This window comes from Toxotes jaculatrix, chromosome 1 (genome assembly GCF_017976425.1).
Source record: "Toxotes jaculatrix isolate fToxJac2 chromosome 1, fToxJac2.pri, whole genome shotgun sequence".
In the NCBI taxonomy this organism is placed as follows: Eukaryota; Metazoa; Chordata; class Actinopteri; family Toxotidae; genus Toxotes; species Toxotes jaculatrix.
In genome coordinates, this window is record NC_054394.1 from 18780568 (window position 1) to 18799894 (window position 19327).

The 19327-nt window shown below is 39.0% G+C and overlaps 1 protein-coding gene across 1 annotated transcript in view; it reads right to left on the reverse strand.

Annotated features, from left to right (window-relative positions):
• The window catches only part of galnt18b (UDP-N-acetyl-alpha-D-galactosamine:polypeptide N-acetylgalactosaminyltransferase 18b), a 69761-nt gene that overhangs the window by 32243 nt on the left and 18191 nt on the right, over positions 1-19327 (reverse strand). The window contains exons 2-3 of the mRNA XM_041035132.1: positions 8692-8887; positions 5865-6031 (exon numbers count right to left, since the gene is read on the reverse strand). Coding sequence (XP_040891066.1) covers positions 5865-6031; positions 8692-8887 — 363 coding nt within the window. The remainder of the gene's footprint in view (positions 1-5864; positions 6032-8691; positions 8888-19327) is intronic.

The following is a 19327-nucleotide window of genomic DNA, read 5'->3' on the forward strand; positions in this document are numbered from 1 at the left end:
TCCTAGAGCACTGGAAAAGGTTCTGTTAAATATGTATTTAATCTGATCATAAAGTATATGAAGATGCTAGAAGTTTCTGTTACTCAAGAATGCTGCACATCATACTTTGGTCAAATGTAAGGATTCTGTACAGTCCCACAATGCATTTGGCACAGCAACATGTGACCGCATTTCAACACTGAGCTATTTAAATGTGAATTGTAATTTATACTGTAATTTTTTTTTAAATCACCTTATTTTCAACCTTATTGTCTCCTACCCAAAGGCATCTTGATTTTATTAAAGCTTTATAAAGTTAAAAAAATGTGAGTCTCAACTTTTTACAGATTTTTTTTACTTTTCTGCAAAGTAAAAAATTAACAATGGACCAGTGTAATTAAAAATCAAAATAGTACGCGCTTATTATACAGTAAATAAGTCATGAATCAATGCATTACTGAATGATTATGACTTTTCATGACAAGGACAATGTTAAAGCCCTGTGTCCTATGTGGGTTTCTTGTTATGTTTTCATTCACCGTTTCTCAACACAGTGTGTGTGCCCTGAAGGCCTAGTAAATGCTGAATACATTTCCTTCCCCATAAAACATTCTGAATTGTGCATTATTTACGTCCATGTCTGGCAGTGTGCAGCTTCACTGGCTTTTTTAGTGCATAACTGCTCTTCTTTTGTTATTACAAACACCAACTTGTTATTAAGGGAATAATGTAGCAAAAGCAATGTGTATCAGAGTCCCATCAGGGTCGAGTTCAGGCCTGTACCTGCAAAGCTTTGAACTGCAAAAGAGCTGTTGCCCGCAGTTATTGTTATATCAAATCCAGACTGGACCCATAATGTTAACTAAAAACATGCTCTTCTATATAAATATTACTAATAGAAAGGTTTTATAAAAAGATATCAGATCAAGAGATGCAGAGTGTTTCACTTATCATAGCAGTGGATGCTGCTGGTCCTTGAAACTCAAAGAACATCAACAGGTCTGGAGCAGGATATTAGTGAAACTATATACACTACATGCAGCACAAAACTCTATGGTACTCTGCATGTGTGTTCAGTATGACATCATGCTGCTCAGAAGAGTCAGCAGTGATTGGTTTTCTATCCTTACTGGTTAAATGCATTCAGTGGATATCCCAGGTGTCACTCTAGCCTTGATTAGATATCCAGAACTTAAAGCAGAGTGACTCTGGATCAGGAAGGCCAGGGCTGAGAAACACTCACTTGTACTAATTGAAGTTTCACTGCAAAAAAACAAAAAAACAAAAAAAAAACACTTTGAAATCTACTGCTTCCGAAAGGAAAGCTACTGTAGTTACTCATGTGAGCAGCTGCTGACGACATTCCACCAGATTACTGTATCTATAATAATTCTTAATCCATTAATAATTAAGACATTCTGATGTGTGAGTAAATTGAAAATAAGAAAGATGAAGAGTTATGCCTCATAACAAATCACAATAAAACACAGTTCATTACACCAGGAATGGCTTATGGCCAAAAGTCATCAATCTTTCAGGACTGATACCCAGCTGAAGCGCCGCTGGAAAGCAATGGGACTTTGAGATGGAGCTGGACTGGAACAACATGCAAACAGGTTTCCATCATCACTGTGCTGTTATGCGGTATCAGACGTAACAAGAAAACACTCAGAGGTTTTAGGCTCAGAAGATAGAAAGAGAACAGCAAAACTAATGGTGAACAGCAAAATGAAGAACACACCATTTAGCTCACCACTGTCCTATCCTCTCTGCGACATAACAACATAATATTGAATGAAACTGTGTATAACTACCTGAATATGGATCCTGTTTTTATAAATGCACAACAACACACTGTGAAACCTTTCTATATTCAAAACACAGCATGTCTTCTAAGTCTAATTTGCCTTTTAAATCCTCTTATTCAGCTTTTCCTTAACCAGGCAAAGGATATTTGATTGATAAATGGGATTTTAGAAACTGTGTCCTCTCATCTATGACCTGTTGCTGCTTCATCTCTGTGTGTTATTGTATGTCTGAACTGAGCTTGTTTGTCTAAGCGCCCAATACTCTATGTTCTCTTCATGCATGTTCAAACTAATCACCATTTATCACCACGCAGGCGTTACTGCTGGCACAGCAGATGGCAAATCGGCATGGGTACAGGTCTCACAGTTGCTGTGTAGTTTTCACTACACAACTTGGCAATTTCTTACTGCACAACTCTGCGGTTGTGAAAATCTGTGTTTAAAATATCCAACTGATACTCGCTCTTCCTCCACAGTTCCACCAGTCACGTATCAAACCCTGGGTCCGCCGGCAGTTTTTCGAACACACGTTGCTGTCGTTCCAGTGCAAATGTGTACTGCTTGTATTTCATACTTGGCAGTATGTGCTGTAAACTCAGCTTTGTTGGTTTTTGCTGATATCATCCCAGCTTTTGTGTGCCCTTCAGCTTTCATTGGCTAGACCCGCAGAGACTGCTTGCTGAATATCCACCTGATTTCAAAAAGTTGCTGTAACTTCTCCGCACACCTGAGGTCCCGAATGAATCCACATTATGAGATGGACAGTGCTTTAAAGAGAGTACAAACAAACCACAGGATCTGACCAGCAACAACTTGTCACTCGTTGTACATGCTACATCTGGATATACAGGTCTCTCCTGGAAAGAGGTCTTGATCTCAATGAGAGCTGAAAAGTTCAAGATTGGTTCACTGATTAGTCAACTGACAAAAAATAATTAGCGACATATAAATATCTAATTATTTTAATTTTAAGCAAAAAACGTGAAATATTCACTGGTTTCAGCTTCTCTGTGTATAAATGAACTAGGAACGTATTCACATTTTAAAGGGGAAAAAAGGCATATAGTAGAGGTTGTCATGAACATTTAAACTATTTTCTGACATTTTTTTAAATAGACAAAGCACATTTTGCTTGAAATTAGTTTCTCATTAAAAAACAAACTTTCTTTCCCACACACATATAAAACTCCTTGGTATTTTCATTTAAGTTAAAGTAGCCTATTGATAAGTCTTCTGACAGCCTTTCTAATGAGTGAGCCCTACTCAAAACCCCGCTCTTACACAGGCAAGCCTTTCTTGGGCCACAGCTTGCGACATTATCCAATTAAGGAGAAATCAGCTAGGTCAATTTGCCCTTCTCTCCCTCGATGGCTACACGTTCTTCTGCATGCTAATGCCTCTCAGAGGTGAGCGGTGACAGTGGCGGATGACTAATGTAAAGCTGTGGATGCCTGGGAGGTTAGCTGTGACGATGACCCCTTCAACAACCTCAGCAGCATCACGGGTCAACAGGCTAACGACATTTAGTACAGATAAGATCCACAGTCTTGGTGATAATGATAACACCAGGCCTATCAGACGCAGTGTGACAGAGTGCTCAAGCAGGGTGAAATGCCATCAGCAAAATGTCAGTGCATGATTTGGGTGTCTGAAGGAGCTAAAGGCGGCTGCTCCAAGCTCTCAATTACGTGATGAAATATGAATGTTTGTGGGATGCGATAATCCTCCTGTGCTAGGAAGACTGGGAGCAAATGTTTGGGTTCTCATATTTCTCACATTTTCTAATGAATGGATAACTTTTGATATATTTAACTTTCGGGTCAGTAATAGCCTCACAGAGAGTGGTCATTCTTCTTCCAGTGTGTTGAGAGAAGTTACTGAGACATACAAGAGTGATCTATATTCTGTTCCAGCAAGCTGCAGGCCATGTTACACACTTTGCATTATTGACTTTGGTAAACATACTCTTCACAGTGCCAGTATTTCCCATGTTGATTGCTCCTAATGGCTGTCTCAGGCCTTGTTACAAGCAGCACAGTCCATTTAAAAGTGTATTGCCTATAAATGGCCTTGGCACAATATCATTACCTTTGCATAACCTGCTTTCTGCCTTTGTAATGTATTTAAGTCTTACACTGTAAATTACCAGATCCACTCTTCACAGGTGACTTCAAGTCTAGTTCTTGTGCTTTGCATGGCAGACTAAAGCCACCTATCACTGTTCTCACATATCAGTATCATCTACGTTAAAACAAGTGAACAAAGCTCAGCAGAGCACATTGTCAACATATACGGGATATCTTTTCGACCTGATACTGTTTACACTACATCTAGTGCATGCAGATGTAAGAATTAGAGTTGCAAATGCAGGCAAAATATGTACAAACACGTCATCACCTTGCTGAATTGTGATCTGCCTCAGGGCAAATATCCTCGCTTTTTGGCTAATTAATGTTATTCATCTATTGGTTAAATCCAGTGAACACAGTCTCTGATTAAAAATATTAAAGGAGTCTAAAGGCCTTCAGAGGAGCGGTACCACAGATTCAGATTTCTCTACATATGAGGCAATGATATGTAGATTGTAGGCCTCCTTTAGAATCAAGCTGCTGAAAAGTAATCACTAAAATGGTTGTTAGAATTCCAGCAGTTTTATAAACACATAGCACATACAACACACAGTTTACAGTGATAACAGTGGCAAATTTAACATCAAAATTCTTTTTTCTTTTTTTTTTTTTTGAAACAATGGGTCCTTAATTTCAGATAGGTTTAGACAAAAGCAGACTTCCCTCTTCTAGCCAGCTTCTCCAGCTGAAATGAAATACTAACATATCAACCTCTCTGTCTGCTCAGGGGTTAAAATGGGATTCGTAGGGATGAGGAACCCTTGTCCAGTGAGGACTGTGCAGGGCTGTTTCTGGAAAGAGATGTTCATGTGGAACCAACTCAGTTCCATTCACCTCCATTGTATTCAAATCCTAAAATTGAATATAACAACAATCCAAGTGGCCAGCTACTACATGGTAGAAGTGACAAAATTTTCATTTTTATTTTCAACCCTGAGATTTCAATGGTTTCTAATACAACACTCCAAATATACAGGCATATACTCAAATACACCGCTTGTGGCAGACTTGTTGCCAAGATTGTTTTTTTTAAGGTTCATGAAACATTCCTGTCCATGCATAAAGATAAACTTATTTCCGCACTGAGACAACTACAGGATCAACAGTAACATTATTATGTCTACTATCTACGTTGACTTCTCTTTTATTTACTTGAAAAAAAGTGTTTCTCCAGAGGAAACAATATTTGGACTTTTGCTAAAAATATAAATAAAAAAGTGGCAACAGCTTTCGTGGTGCTGAACTCATCGTGAACACGACAGCTTTGTTCCCATTGATTTTACTGTTTCAATTTGGCATTTCTGTGCGACAGCTCTGCAGAGCAGAAAAAAACATTTGGGTTAAAAAGGCTACGGTAATTTCACAATGCCACATCAGGAGATTTAAATAAATAATGAAGTTACCACTGCTGTGCCACATGCATAAATTGTGCATAGCACCTCTCTCAATGTGGAGGCACACATATGGATTCTGTAGCAGTGTGATAGCCACAGATATGTAATAAAGTCAAAAAAAGGATCTAATATTCTACACCTGTTTGGTCAGTGTGAGAAAATGTCTGAAGGTGGATGTTCTAAGTGTGAGTGATAGCAATGCTGTGACACTGAGGGAGATGATTGCCAGTGGCCTCCTGCCAATTTTAAATTTTTCATGTTACTTGTTTTAAAAAGAAAATCTTGTAAAATGGGCCTTATATATGCTCTTACCTACTTACTGCTAATGCATGATAAAAAGATTTTTTACCCACTTCCCAAGTTGCACCTCTGTTTCCAAATGAAAACAAAGATGGCAGCCTGCTGGCTACGTGGATAGGAAATAGTCGCAACTTGGGAAACAGATGATTGCACTGTTTCTTTCACCAACCCCCAAACTCTTTAAATGCAGAGTATCTTCATGACCGGACACTGTTTGAGGGTCAATTGTTGTATTAAAAATTGATACCGCTTACTGTTATTGCTGTTGTCATCGACCAGGATGATCTCTTTGAGAAGGTGGGATGGCGTCCTGTTGATGGCAGAGTGAATGGACCGCAGGATGACAGACAAGGCTTCGTTCACAAAAATGAACACAATGCTCACTTGAGGGAGGTTTAAAGGATAAGTGATGTTTCTGCACCTGTGGAGGACAAATAACAAATCCTTAGTGAGGCTCTATTTAGACCTGTATCTTGTCTAAAGGATTAGTAAATAAATTTGACACTGATTCCTAAAGAGCAGGGTAATATCAGATTTCACGCCAACCCAGATACTTGGCAGACTCTGTCAGGACCTAATTTTCATGAATCCAGATATGAATGTAGGCACTGGTATCAGTTCATGGCCAGCAGATGTTTGGAGAGAGTGCTATAATGCTGCCATAGAGAATAAATGAATGGTTGTGGGTAAGATCTGACATCAGTCAAGCTTTAAAGCATTGTTTCCTGCTACTGCACGCTGACATTTTCATTGTGAATGAGGAGCCCGGCCTCTTCTCCCGAGAGGAAACTGATGCCTGTTTCCACAAAATGCAGAGAGACCAGGGTGTAAAAAATATGACCATAAAGCTGCAGGTAATGTTTCAATTAAGGTTGCTGAAACTGAAATGACAATTATTTCCACACTAACAGTATGTGATTTGTGGTAGCAAAATCTATTGCAAACTACTCGTAATAGTCTTCTTGACATGACCATTTAATTTAATTGAAATGAAAATTCTTGGCCGAAATCGAAAATCGAAAATGAGGAAACCAAGGCCGAAAACCTACGGCTATGTGTACTAACCTCACTAAAATTGCAAGGCATTGCAATTACATAAATTAATATGAATGTTTCAAAGAATAAATCAATTTAAACAAGATTGTAAAATTAAATATGTTCTCTCATACAAGCACAAAGTGCATATGAGTCAAGTGCATTTTAAAATTTTCGCTGTAGGACTACAACGTAATAGTGTATCAAAACAAAGATTAGGCCTTTAACAACAACAAATGCACCAAGAGCTGCAGCGCTTTAAGTTTTAAACTTCCTTGCCTTTTCAAAAACGCCAGCCACAGACAGAGTGGGCGTGCTCGGAGGGATTTTCATTTTCTGCGCTGCATTCCTCTCATATTCAGCACAGCGATCGGCACATTTGGATTTCAGGTGATAAATTAAACCCGACGTGGAGAAACTCTTTGCAGATGCACCCCCTCTTGAAATTTCGACATTACATGTTTTGCAAATCGCTATCCGTGTTTCTTTCTCAGATTTACTGAAATCCGTCCACACCGCGGACACGTTGGCCTTTCCAGACACGCTCGTACAGGCCGCTGTTTTCGCTTGCGTCATCACAACATCCTGTCTCGGCCGTGTTGTTTCGGTGATGAAAGTCTTTCGGCCGGAAACCGAAAATGCACTTTTGGGGGCATTTTCGGTGGTCGAATATTCGAATAGTGATATCTGCCTGTCAAATATAACTAAATCATGTGGCCTTTATCACATCATGCTGTTCATTACTGACATGAGCATGTTGTATTTACAGAAAAGCATGGTTAAAGCACTACGTCTGGGGGCTGTGTCAGGTAAACACAGATGCAAAATGTGTGTGATTAATGTATCCCCTGGAACATTTTTGGATGAGGGTACAGAGCCAGTATTACTGTGAATGGATGGTCTGAAGGGAGTTTGGTGACGTGCAGTGGAGAAAATGCCCCAAAGATCTTTGAGCTGTGTAAACTTTCGCACCAGGATGTCACCATGTGTGCTGCTGTAACCTTGGTGATGCGAACATGAAAGCTGGGTTGAAAACTGAGTCACAGCCAACCAGCATGGTGTGAACAATTCCCTGTAAGGGACTTAGGACTAATCAAAGTGCCCACAGTGCATGGATAACAGCATAAGGCTTTGAATACGCACTTGTCCATTAATTTGGAGACTGAGGATGGAAAGCACGTACTTTGTTCTGCCAACTTCAGATAGCCATTGGGAAGTAAAATATTGGTACAATAACTACTACCACTTAATCAAGCCTACTATCAACTAGAGTTTTCATCTGTCTACATAAGATGATCATCATCAGGTAGCTGTGGCTGCTGTAGGCAGAAGCAAATTCTTTATTGGTTTTAAATTAGAGGTGCTCAGTGTTTGAGAGAGAACAACGGTGTGTTTTTCTGTTAAGTAACTGCCTCATTTGTTCCTTTGTTTATTACTGAAAAGTGAGAGGTCCTCAGAGCTATGGACAGAACAGCAACAATATCCAAGGAAACCAGAGCTGGAATTGTTAGTCAATTAATCGTTTGGCATAAAACTTCCTGGCAACTATTTTGATAATTGATTCAATTTTCAAGCAAAAATGACAGACATTTGATTCTGTCTTCTCAAATAATAGAAAACAGAACCAACAACAATAATCAGTAAAGAATTTGAAGACAACGCCTTGGGCTCTGGGAAACTGCAATGGGCATGAATTCACAGTTTTGTGACATTTTAGAGACAAACTGATTAACTGAGAACAACAGACTGAGTAATTACATCGGCCTACGCTGTACATGCAAAACCAAGGCGGTGAACATTACAGAAAAAAACAAAAAAAAACATTACATATCAGCATGTTAGCATTGTGATTGTGAGCATGTTAACATGGCGATAATAGCATCATAGCACAACTCACAGTTAGCATATCTGTAGACTCTTGTTTTTGCTTTTTCATCAATGTGATGTAGTTCCTTGACTGTCCAGGTATTACATCATAATCAAAACCTAGCATCTACTGTATAGTAAAATGACAGTGTTTGAGCACCATTCCACATGCACTCTTACCCATCAGGCCTCAGGTCTGGTATTGGCCTGTCTAAAGAGAGACGATCACTGAGGTAGCCGTTATAGCCATAGTACTGGAACATCTTCAGCGCCACCCGCCGATTGTCCGGGCTGAGCTCTTGACCCCAGTGAGCGAAAAGCGACGAATCAGAGAATGATGTGTCCGCCTGACTGTCCTCTCCCCTCCCTGGAGTCTCTAGGAGGCACGGGAAGACAAATAGCATGAGAATTTGTCTAGGCCAGAGCTTTTCAGCCTACCGGTGGGATTGTGCGTAAGGTGACATTTAAGGAATGTGGAAAAATGATAGTGCTAATATAATCACTGTGATAAATGCTGTTTTCCTTGTAACATATGTTAGCAGGTGAAGGGTGGCCTGTTATTTCGAGACACTGACTGGCTGTCCTTCAACAGAAGCACCGGGGGTTCATACGCATGACGAGAAGCTATAGTGTCCTTGAACAAAAGATTCAATCCCTACCAGCAGCTGGTGGGCTGTTCTGTAGCTGACTTTGACCTACACAGTGAGGGGAAAGAGAAACTAATTTCCCTGAAGTCTGAAGGTATCGCTAAAGTAAGATACACAAGCTTTGTTTAATAATTAATCCATTGGTAATGTGTGATAATTTTTGGAGAAACTGTGGCTTTCTCTGTTTGTGTTCTCACACTACTTAAGAACACCTCTTTTACTGAAAGGTCTCAAAATGAGTGCAGTCCTGACTCGTTTTATAGCTGAGCAGCACTGACAGCACTGAGAGAAACACAAGCTTAATGTGACAAACAATATATTACTGCTTGTGGTCTCAGTTCATGTCCAGACTCCATAAAAAACCAGTGGCATCTGTTAAAAATTCTGTCCTGCTTCCAGGAGGTTTTAATGCACTTTAGAGGCAAACTTCTCAGCGTGCTTAACAGTCAAGGAGCTTTACCCAAAGGCCTGTGGTTTAAATGCCAAAAATGCAGTAGATAAAGTAGATAAAAATAAAGTGATACCATCTTGAAGAGTATATATAAAAGTTTCCCAGCTGTACTTGCATGATCACAGTGTCTAGCTCTGAAATCTAAGTGCAACCTTATATTTCACTCCATAAATAAAAACATGTAAACAGCGCACAAGCTTTCCCTGGTTTTTCATTTAACACAGCAATTTCGTTGAGTCATCGTACCTGTTGGGACATTATGCAGTGTGCCACAGTCAGATGTGAATATTGCAGAGCTTTGCTGTTATTCAACAGCACAGTGTTCAATAACAGTATTTATGATCCGTGAAAACATGGGGGGTGTGGGTTTCTGGTGACCCAGCGAAGCTTCAGTATAGTATATAGAAACAAGTTTAACTTTATACAACCTATACTACATGCAAAGAGAAGGAAATGATCAGAGAAAAAATGGTCAGAAAATAATTTATTTCGTAGTAATTTATCTCTTTGAAAAGGTCTGAGTGAAACTGAATTCTATGTCATGGATAATAATGGCATACTGTTAATTAAAATGTCCTAATCAGTAGGAAATGAAATCTAATGAAAACTGGTCCTGGTATCATTTTTTAATAATTTCATTAAAAGCAAAGGCATCAGTCCCCTGCAGCATACTGAGGCTATACAACAATGAAAAAATAGACCAGTTTTATTATAAAGCGTCAGTGTTTCTACTGGCAGACTGAGGTTATCAGGAATAATTCACAACCTACCAGACATAATAAACAGTTTTGTTTTCTTATTTAGAGTGAAATGAAATGCAAGCTACGAGAATAGTGATAAGAATGATTTCTTCTTTTAATTAATATTATCTGTTATTTAGCAGTGTTTTCTATTATTTTTGTTCAAGCTGTTTTAAATCAGTATCTGTCTTCAAAATTTATCATTCTCCAATTCTAAGAATAAGAGAAGAATAAAGATGAATGAACACTTCAGGCTAATAAATGAAGACAAAAATCTTTTCTTTTCTCAGGAAATAAATAGTGAGAAATGAACATGAACTCAAAAACCTCAACACCCACAACATTATTGTGAGGAGAGAAGGGGAAACAAAGCTTTGAGCCCTTGGTGAAACCATATGCAAAGGACAAGGCTAAATGTGTGATTTGTGTGTATGTGTGTGTGAGCGTGAGCGTGAGCGTGTTTTAAGCAGATTGGGAAAGGTTAATATTCATGAGCAGATTGTTTTAACATACGAGTGACAAACCGTGTCAGCCAAGTAAGAACTAACACAACAGTCTGGAGGCAGGAAGGGATTACATTGTGAACCAAAACAAAAAGAACTGCCTCTGAAAAGGCAGGAGCTTACATTAAATTTCTTTGGAAGGTGAACAAAACCATTGTACCGGTAGTTATAGAGTTTGTGTTCTGTTAAATTGTAAAACTATCTTTCATACACATCTGGTTACAGAGGACATGTTTATATTTACTCCAACACTGTGTCTGACCTTTGCACAGGCAGAGAAAGAAACTTTCTATAGCCTCTAAACATTTGGTGATAGAAACTTTCACTAAATATTTATATGTGCTAAATATTCCTTCCAGAAATGAAACCCAAAGCTCTAAAAATCCAATACAATAACACAGCCTGCTCTACATCTAACAGCAGACAGATACAGTCAATGGCTGACTGTTGAACACACCTAGTAGCCAAAGAGCCTGATATTTCCCTCTGGAAATGGTAGAGACCAAAAATAGAGCTAATAGAGAATAGTTAATAAAAGTGAATAATGGGCATATATTTGCCAGGTGACCTGGATGTCTAAATAAGCAACTCTTTGCAAACAAGTTTGCTATATTAACTTTACTATATTAACTTTAAAAGGTGATCATTGGTCAGTGTTGTGCTCTAATTTGTTCTGCTTTACTCAGGTGGCCAAAGGAAAAAAATAAAATAATTTCAAATAATTTCAAACTACATTGTTCAAGCTAGATGTGTGAAGCATTTTGGGAAGGTTTGTGTGAATCACAATATTAGCATCTAGCAAAGAAGTTATACAGCTATAGGACGAGGGTTACTTTCTGGCACCTGGATCAATCACCTAATTTGTCACTATCAAAATCTGTGTAATATTCAGTGTCATTTATTCTGTCATTCTTTTATTTCCCACTGAAGTTACTTGTGTAAGTTACTTTGGTGCATTTTAAATCTGATAAAAATTTCTGAAAATCTGATAAAAAAAAAAAAAGAAAAGAGAGAGAGATGTGAATCGCTCAGGTCACTTGAAGAGTGTGGAGTGGGGTGCTGCGCCCCCCCGCCATTGCAGCAATCCACAGACAGAAAGGAAAGAACAGGGAAGTGAAGGGACAGTTAACAAGACAGTTAATGGTTAATGTACAATACCGAGCATGAGACTTTGCCAAAGAAAAACGGCCTTATTCTCTATGATAAAGTATGTATGAAAGCTACAGCTACGGCTAATTATTGTGGTTAATTAAGAAATACCTGAGTTAGCAAAGCCTCTCACATTTACAAATCTAAATGTGGTACAGTATCATAAACACACAGTTATTCATCTTATACACTCCATCATACATATCTGTATTTTAGAAAAGTACTCAGTGAAACATCAACAAATCAACCAACCTACAAGTTGAGAGAACAGAGCGGAGTGAACGTTAAGAGCCTGAGGCGAAATAACATCAGCTCCTCACATTCAACACACAGCTGTTAAAATTTCACTGCTGTGCAGCAGAGGGAAAGTGTCTCAGCTCCTGATAAGACAACACTGTGATTAGACTAAGGACAGGATACAAGTTCTGAAAGTCTTTCAGTCTTGGTAAGTGTGCCTGAAGGCCCATTCATGTAGTGGTGATTAATTAAGCCAACAGAGACAGTTTCCTCAGCAGTGAATCCCTAAAGCAGCAGTTAGGCCAGGTTAGTATTGTTTAGACAGAGTAACCTTTCAGTGGCATATGTACATTAGATGTCTGACAAACATGTCAGCACAACCTTGGCAATGGCTCAGATAAATCACATAAAGCAAAACAATTTTCCAGTATGTCACCTGACTTGTTTTTCATCACCAGGTCATGTGACTTCCTATAACCTTGCTGTTTGGAGAATGTTTTCCTCTTGAGTATGCATTCAGTCAACTAACCTTGGTGCTAACTCAAGTAAGCCTAATACCTGAGGCAAAAACTAATGTGTATGTGTGCATGTGTGCGTGTGTGTGTAGTCAGGGGAAGTATTCCCTAAGCTTCCCAGCAGCACTCCGGGCATGTGTGGATTGCAACACTAAGTGTTCCTCCATTGCGTGCACAGCAAGGCAACTTGAGTTATAGCTGTCTGCTCCCACAGTCACACAGGAGAGAGGCAGGAGAAAACATATGCACATACAGCACGTACACATTCATTGTCATTAGCGTAGGCAAAAACATAAATCGCTGGAGAACAAACTTAAGACACTTAACAAAGAAGTCACTGAAAAGGAACAATAAACCTCCAGGCCCTACATAAACTTACTTTTTAGACGCACAGCAGCTCATGTTAAATTATTAAATTGGATCTCATAAAAGATAGTTCACAGTGATGAAACTGCCCCAGAATGCACAAAGATTTTTATCAAATTATATTTATTCACCCCCCTCCTGCCAGCGGAGAGGAAAATGTTTTGAATTTCAAACACAAATCATTATCAGTTTTGACACCTCAGAGACATCTCTCTCTCGTGCTACGCTAACTCACGGAGGTACAGATGTAGACTTTTGATATAAGTGCTGTAGGCCTGAATTCTGCCTCTCTGCCTCTCTAAACCCTAAGCTGTATTCTGGCAAGAAAGAGGGAAGCATTTGACTATTGTAACAATTTTAGTGAAAATCATTAAAAGGGTAAAATCCCGGTCAAGAGATCTTTACCGTAAACAAGATGCTGCAGATGCCAGAGGTAGAACATCCTCCCTAACATTGAAAACACATATCTCAGGTCATGGGGGTCTTTAGGAATTCAAGGTATGTGTTTATTTATTCATTTTATTCAGTTATGGGGCTCGGTCTCTTCTATTCCTGTTCTGTTTCTATTTTCTAGTGTCAAAAGGTAAAAATTGTTTTGTGTGGTCCAAATATATTTTATAGGGTTTTTAGAGACCTGGGATACAGTGTGTAAGAATGCTGTTTTTTTCCCATAGTATGTAGGTAAAAGGTGATAACAGGTAATGTTGCATGTCTTTATGCTAGCCTACAGTCACAGTAACATAATGGTGCAGAGCCAGTGGGTCAAGCACATAGCAGACCAACACTTTATTCAATATCAGGGGGGTTTGATGACAGTCACTCTGAAAAAGGCATGTCTGAAGCAGCTAATGGTGAGGATTACATTTTTCATGCCAAGTGATCAGGCAGATCATTTTTAAACAGAACTGGAGCATGAGTGTGGGTCATGCTGGCTGAGAGAACACAAAGCTGAGAGTTAAACCGTGGATCACTGTGTGCAGCCCACAATCAGGATGAGACAACAACAAGACACTGATGTGATTTGCTTTACATTGCTGATAAATTTGTGTTTGGTTATTGTCAGTTACTGACCAAAGCCTTGTTTCCCAAAAGCATTTTTATCATAAAATCCATTTTAAGCTGAAGTGTAAAACAAGTGATGATGTTTAAATTAGCAAATAAAATTGAACTAACGCCCCCATGCAAATCAATTCAATAACCAACTTGTGCAGCTGATCTGCCATCAGTTTCTGATATTCGCATTAACGTTTAATGTGTGCTTAAGAGAAATGTCTGCCTCGAGGGGCAGGTAGATTAACCTTAAGGTTTCTTCCTTAAACTGACTTTCACCTTGGAATATGAATTGTCAAGGACAGAAAGCTGTGCACTATTTACAGCACATTAACCTTTACTTATCTTGCTGAACAATTCCAAGTATAGAGCATTTCTTTGTATGAAAAAAAAAACAACACTTACATTATGAAAAGTGCCTTATATATATGTATATATAGCACAGCTTTCAGATAGTTAAATGTGAAGGTACTTTGAGTGTGTTTAGTATCATCTCCACCATGGATGATTTTTTTGGTGTTAATAGTTTTTTTATTATCAAAAGGAAGAAAAAATGTCTTTGGGGAAAATTCAGAGATGCTCCTTTTCCGTGTGAGTCTATCTATGTTTGATTGACAGCAGCTGACAAGCTGCCAGCGTGCCATGTTCACTGTAGGGAAGGAGAGACAAAGAAGGCCAACTTGCTCTGTAGCTACAAGTCAGGAGAGGACAGTGTGTTGGTTGTGGTACTGAAGAGTAAAGAAAACACCAGCATTGAAATGGACCTAAGTGACATTTGCAGGTACATTTACATGCTGTTTAATGTGCTGTAGCTGAGCAGCTAATCTAGCCAGCAAACTAATGTCAGCAGTGCACTTTTCCCCAATGAATGGTTTTTTGGTTCAACAAGCTAAGGTGCAGGACAAGACAGATAAAAAGAAGATAAGACTTTAGAATAAACGCCAATGTGGGTTGTTGCTCAGAATCTATGGCTCTTGTGTTGTGTAGCAGCCACTGTCTGGCTCAGTTCAACTGTCTGCTCTGAGCACTTATGTTACTGCTTTGTTCAAAATTTGACCGGATACCAGAACAGTTTTCTGTTGAATTAATGCAAAACTAGAGGGCGTGTGTACAGTGTGTACTCTCTCTCACTGTTAATCTGAGTACAAACTAAAACTGATAAGTGAATATTGTTGAAGTCAGGCAGGGATCTCTATTTGACCTTGACAACATATACATTTAAAAATAAGTCTGTACTGATTTCTTTGTCTTTAAACGCCCTTCAACTGAAGAAGGCAGTTTGCAATTTATTCTCAGTCACTGTGCCATTTTACATCCAACATAATGAGAACAAAATATGAAGCCAAAACATCAAACGCTGTGGCGCAGTCAGAATATTCATTGTATATTCATACTGACACGACTGATAGGGAGGAGAAGACTTTCACATAGACTCCAGTCTGTAAGAAAACAGATGTCATCATACACATGAAAATTTCAGGACACACAGGTGTTTGTACAACTTGCTATCAAAGATGCTGTCAGCTCAATAATTTTAAAAACTTTTCAAGTTCAAGGCAGTTTTGACAATAGTGCAGAAAATCCCCTGCCTGCTTTGACAGTCATATTTTATAATTTTTTAAATGCATTTCCTGCAGAGCAGCTCAAGACTACACACCTTAACAACAGCTTCAGCTACTGATCTTTGAGCCTCTTTTCCTTAAAGTTTTATTTAAGGACGTACGTAAAAAAACTCCCCACATAACAACTCTGCACATGTGCAAGCTCAAATGGTACATTTAGTCTTCTCAATACCATTAGTTCATGCAAAAATAAATTACACAAAATATGCAAATATTAAAACTTTAAAGGTAAATCTAGTCAATGTCATCTGTAGGTCTGTATGAATGGAGGAAACGAGGAATGTCCTCAAGGTGGAACAACTCGAACACAGATATCTGCCACCATAACTTGCTCCAAACCACACCTACGCAACATTTAACACAGAAGAGGAGGGCCTCCTTTTGATTCATTAAACGCCTGAACCTCAAGTGAGTGGAGGTATAAACTGCTGTGAACCAGCTGAGGTAAAATATTATCATTAAGTAAATTGCCATCCAGCTGTTTCCATGCGCATTTTGAATATTAAAGATGATGAGGATTGACAACTCTGAAAGGTTATCATGGCTGCAATCTCTGTATCTTTTGTCTTGATAATTGCAAGGTAAACAAACCAAAGTAATTTAACATGTGCTTGCATATATGCGATTGGCCAGTGCCAAGCCCTGCTACGTGATGCTGCTTTGTGTTTGAATGTAGGGGGCAAGAAAGACTCTTTAAATAAATCATACCATTGTGGTGAATGTCTCGGCAGCTACAGCAGCAGCAACTCACAGTTACATTGGTCCACTTCACCGTGTGTTGTGATCTCTTCAGAGTACCCACATAAGAGTGGTTAATAGAAAAATACAACAATTTGCATTTAGCAACAGCTTGACATAGATGGTCTCTTCCACACCTCTTTCAGATACTCTTATTTAAATGTGTAGCTTGTGTTCAAAGAGGGGCTTTTGTTTTTGTTTTTTATTCTAACTTGACATGAGAGCAGGTGAAAAGACAGGTTCAACTGTGTTTCAGTTCAGAAACACTAAGATAAACTGCTCTTATCTTAGAGCAACATATAGAAGATCAGTCATGATCTCTTTATGACTGAACTTGTTCTGTCTACCATTACCGTTTCAACTGCAAGGAGAGGGAAATGTTGCTGGTAGGCTCCTAACAGAAGCTAAATGACACAATTATATTACACCCATGTTATCATCTTTGCACCGGCTGCGTCTGAGGTTTTAAAGATTTAACTGATCACAGCATTGCATGGTTCTAAATCAAATCTCAGGTTCTGCAAGAGCTAGGCAGCGAGGGTCTTAGATGTGAGAAACAACCTCCAGACTGGTTCATAGTCTAGACAAAGAGAGGGGAAACAGGCCCTCATTGGTCTTTTTCATATGCATACATTTACATAAAATATCCAAAAGCAACGATTTAGTTCCATGTTGTGCCAAGGCCTGCAATTTGCAAAGCAGTAGGCAAACAGACCAAAATTCTGGATGTCAGTAATTTTGCAATTTGAAAGCTTTATGACACCAGTCCTTGTGACAAGATTTGTTTTGCTACGAATCATACAGTGCCAGCTTTAAAGCTGCACTCATCAGTGTTTTTACATTCAAAGTAGGTTAAAAGAACAAAAGGTGAAAGGTGATGTTTAAAGTGACAAACCTGAACCCGTATTATCACCTGACTCCACAGTTCTTTTGAGCTTTATGGAGCAAATTGTCTTTCATTGTCTTACTCTCATTGTTTCAGTTTCCCAGTTCGAACAGTTTTTACAGTTTCGTTCCACGTTTACTGCCCTCATCAGCCTTGTTTCCAGCAGCATCAGGCAGCTGTTTTCAGTGAAAGAGCTTCAGTAAACCCATTTTCTATTCTACCTGCCCAGCACACAAAACAACTAGCTGGCTTGGATGGCTTGAAACATTTCAAGCCATTGGATGGCTTGAAGCATGACTGCAAGTACTACTGGATACAGCTGTTTACTGTTTTTGTCCACAACAACTTTATAAGCTTGTCAATGCTGTATTTACACCTTGTTCTGCTGCCCCTAAGTAGCCAAAAATAAAAAAAAATTAAAAATTAATCATGTTTAATGAAGTGCTAAACAGCTCCTAAGGCAGCATGTCGACACAGCAGAACCAAACAAAGCAAAACAAAACAAAAAAGATGATAACACTCTTGACATCACCAGACACCTACACATCTACCTACACACTCATCTAAAGTGTATTCTAAAGTGTATACTTGTGTTTGCAGAACACAGCTGCTCTTACACACTGACCGTGACCGCCTGTGCACATACAGCACAATTACAGTTCATTGTATGTTATTACTCCTCGATCACTAGAGGTCTTCTCTTTTCTGACAGTAAATACAGCTAATAACCAATTAGTCCGTTTACTGGGTGGGAGGCTGTGTCCATCACTGTATAGATGCTATATAGGAATCTGTGACTGGCTACGGAGGAGGGGGAAATTCTCTCATTAGGACGCATCAGTGGCTGGCACGTCACACTGACATTTTCCTCTTGAAAGAAGAGAGGGGTGTGTAGCTTTGTCTTTCTCTTTGTTTATTCCCAGGAGAGGATATGCAGTGGCAGAATTTAGGAGGAGGGTCATGTTTACTTGCAGCGGCCTTTGTCATCTCTACCCCTTTTGTTCATTTCTCCTCATTAAAGCGCTGAAATCACTCGTGCCCTTCAGAAGGGTACAAAAGCTTTCTTTGTGCTTTTTCAGCCTCTAGGAGCAGGATTCTCCTCTAGAAATTCAATGTCATTAAAGCCAACAAATTCTGAGCGACTGGCTGCACTATTTCCCTTCTTTTGAACAACAGCAGATATTATGAGACAGTGTAGACGTTATTTGATATCAAGCTCTGGACATTTTGCTCCTGCGCCACATTTCTCATTCCCACTGTTCAACTTGAAAAGCTGGATTTGTCATTCCATTAAATTCAGTCATCTGAGATGACTTTTCTATAACCCCCTATCAGATCTGACTTTCCCCAACACTCAGCCTGTGAAAAAAAATGCTTCTTCACTGTATCTTTTCACTTTTTATCTTGCATGTTTTTTTTCTGTGTCCTGCGTTGAAGATCATTTGTCCTTTACGGGGGGTTGTTTTCTTTATAAACTAGTGTCTGGGGTGTAGCCTCTTCTCAGAAAAGCACTCATCAGCGCGGGATATAAATCAAAAATATTTCAGAGCAGTCACCTGAGACCAGAGGAATAAACTGAAAAGGCACGCAAAAGCACAGGGTGAAGAATGCTATTAATCTATCACATAGGACATCAGTCTTTCTGAGCCAATAACCAATTATTCACCGGAGCTGATATTTTAAAGTATAACCCCTAGAATTTTTCAACCAAGACCTATTTTTCCTTTACTTTTTCATCAAACCCATTTGCTCCTGAGCTTTCACAGTGTATAATAAGACAACAGGACTATAAGAGAAGTCACACACCCTGACAAGCCAAAAACTGTTAAATCAAGAAGAAACTGATAAAATGTTGTTCTCAATGGGGATAGACAACTAGGAATCGACTCGAATAACATTGGAATTGTGATCA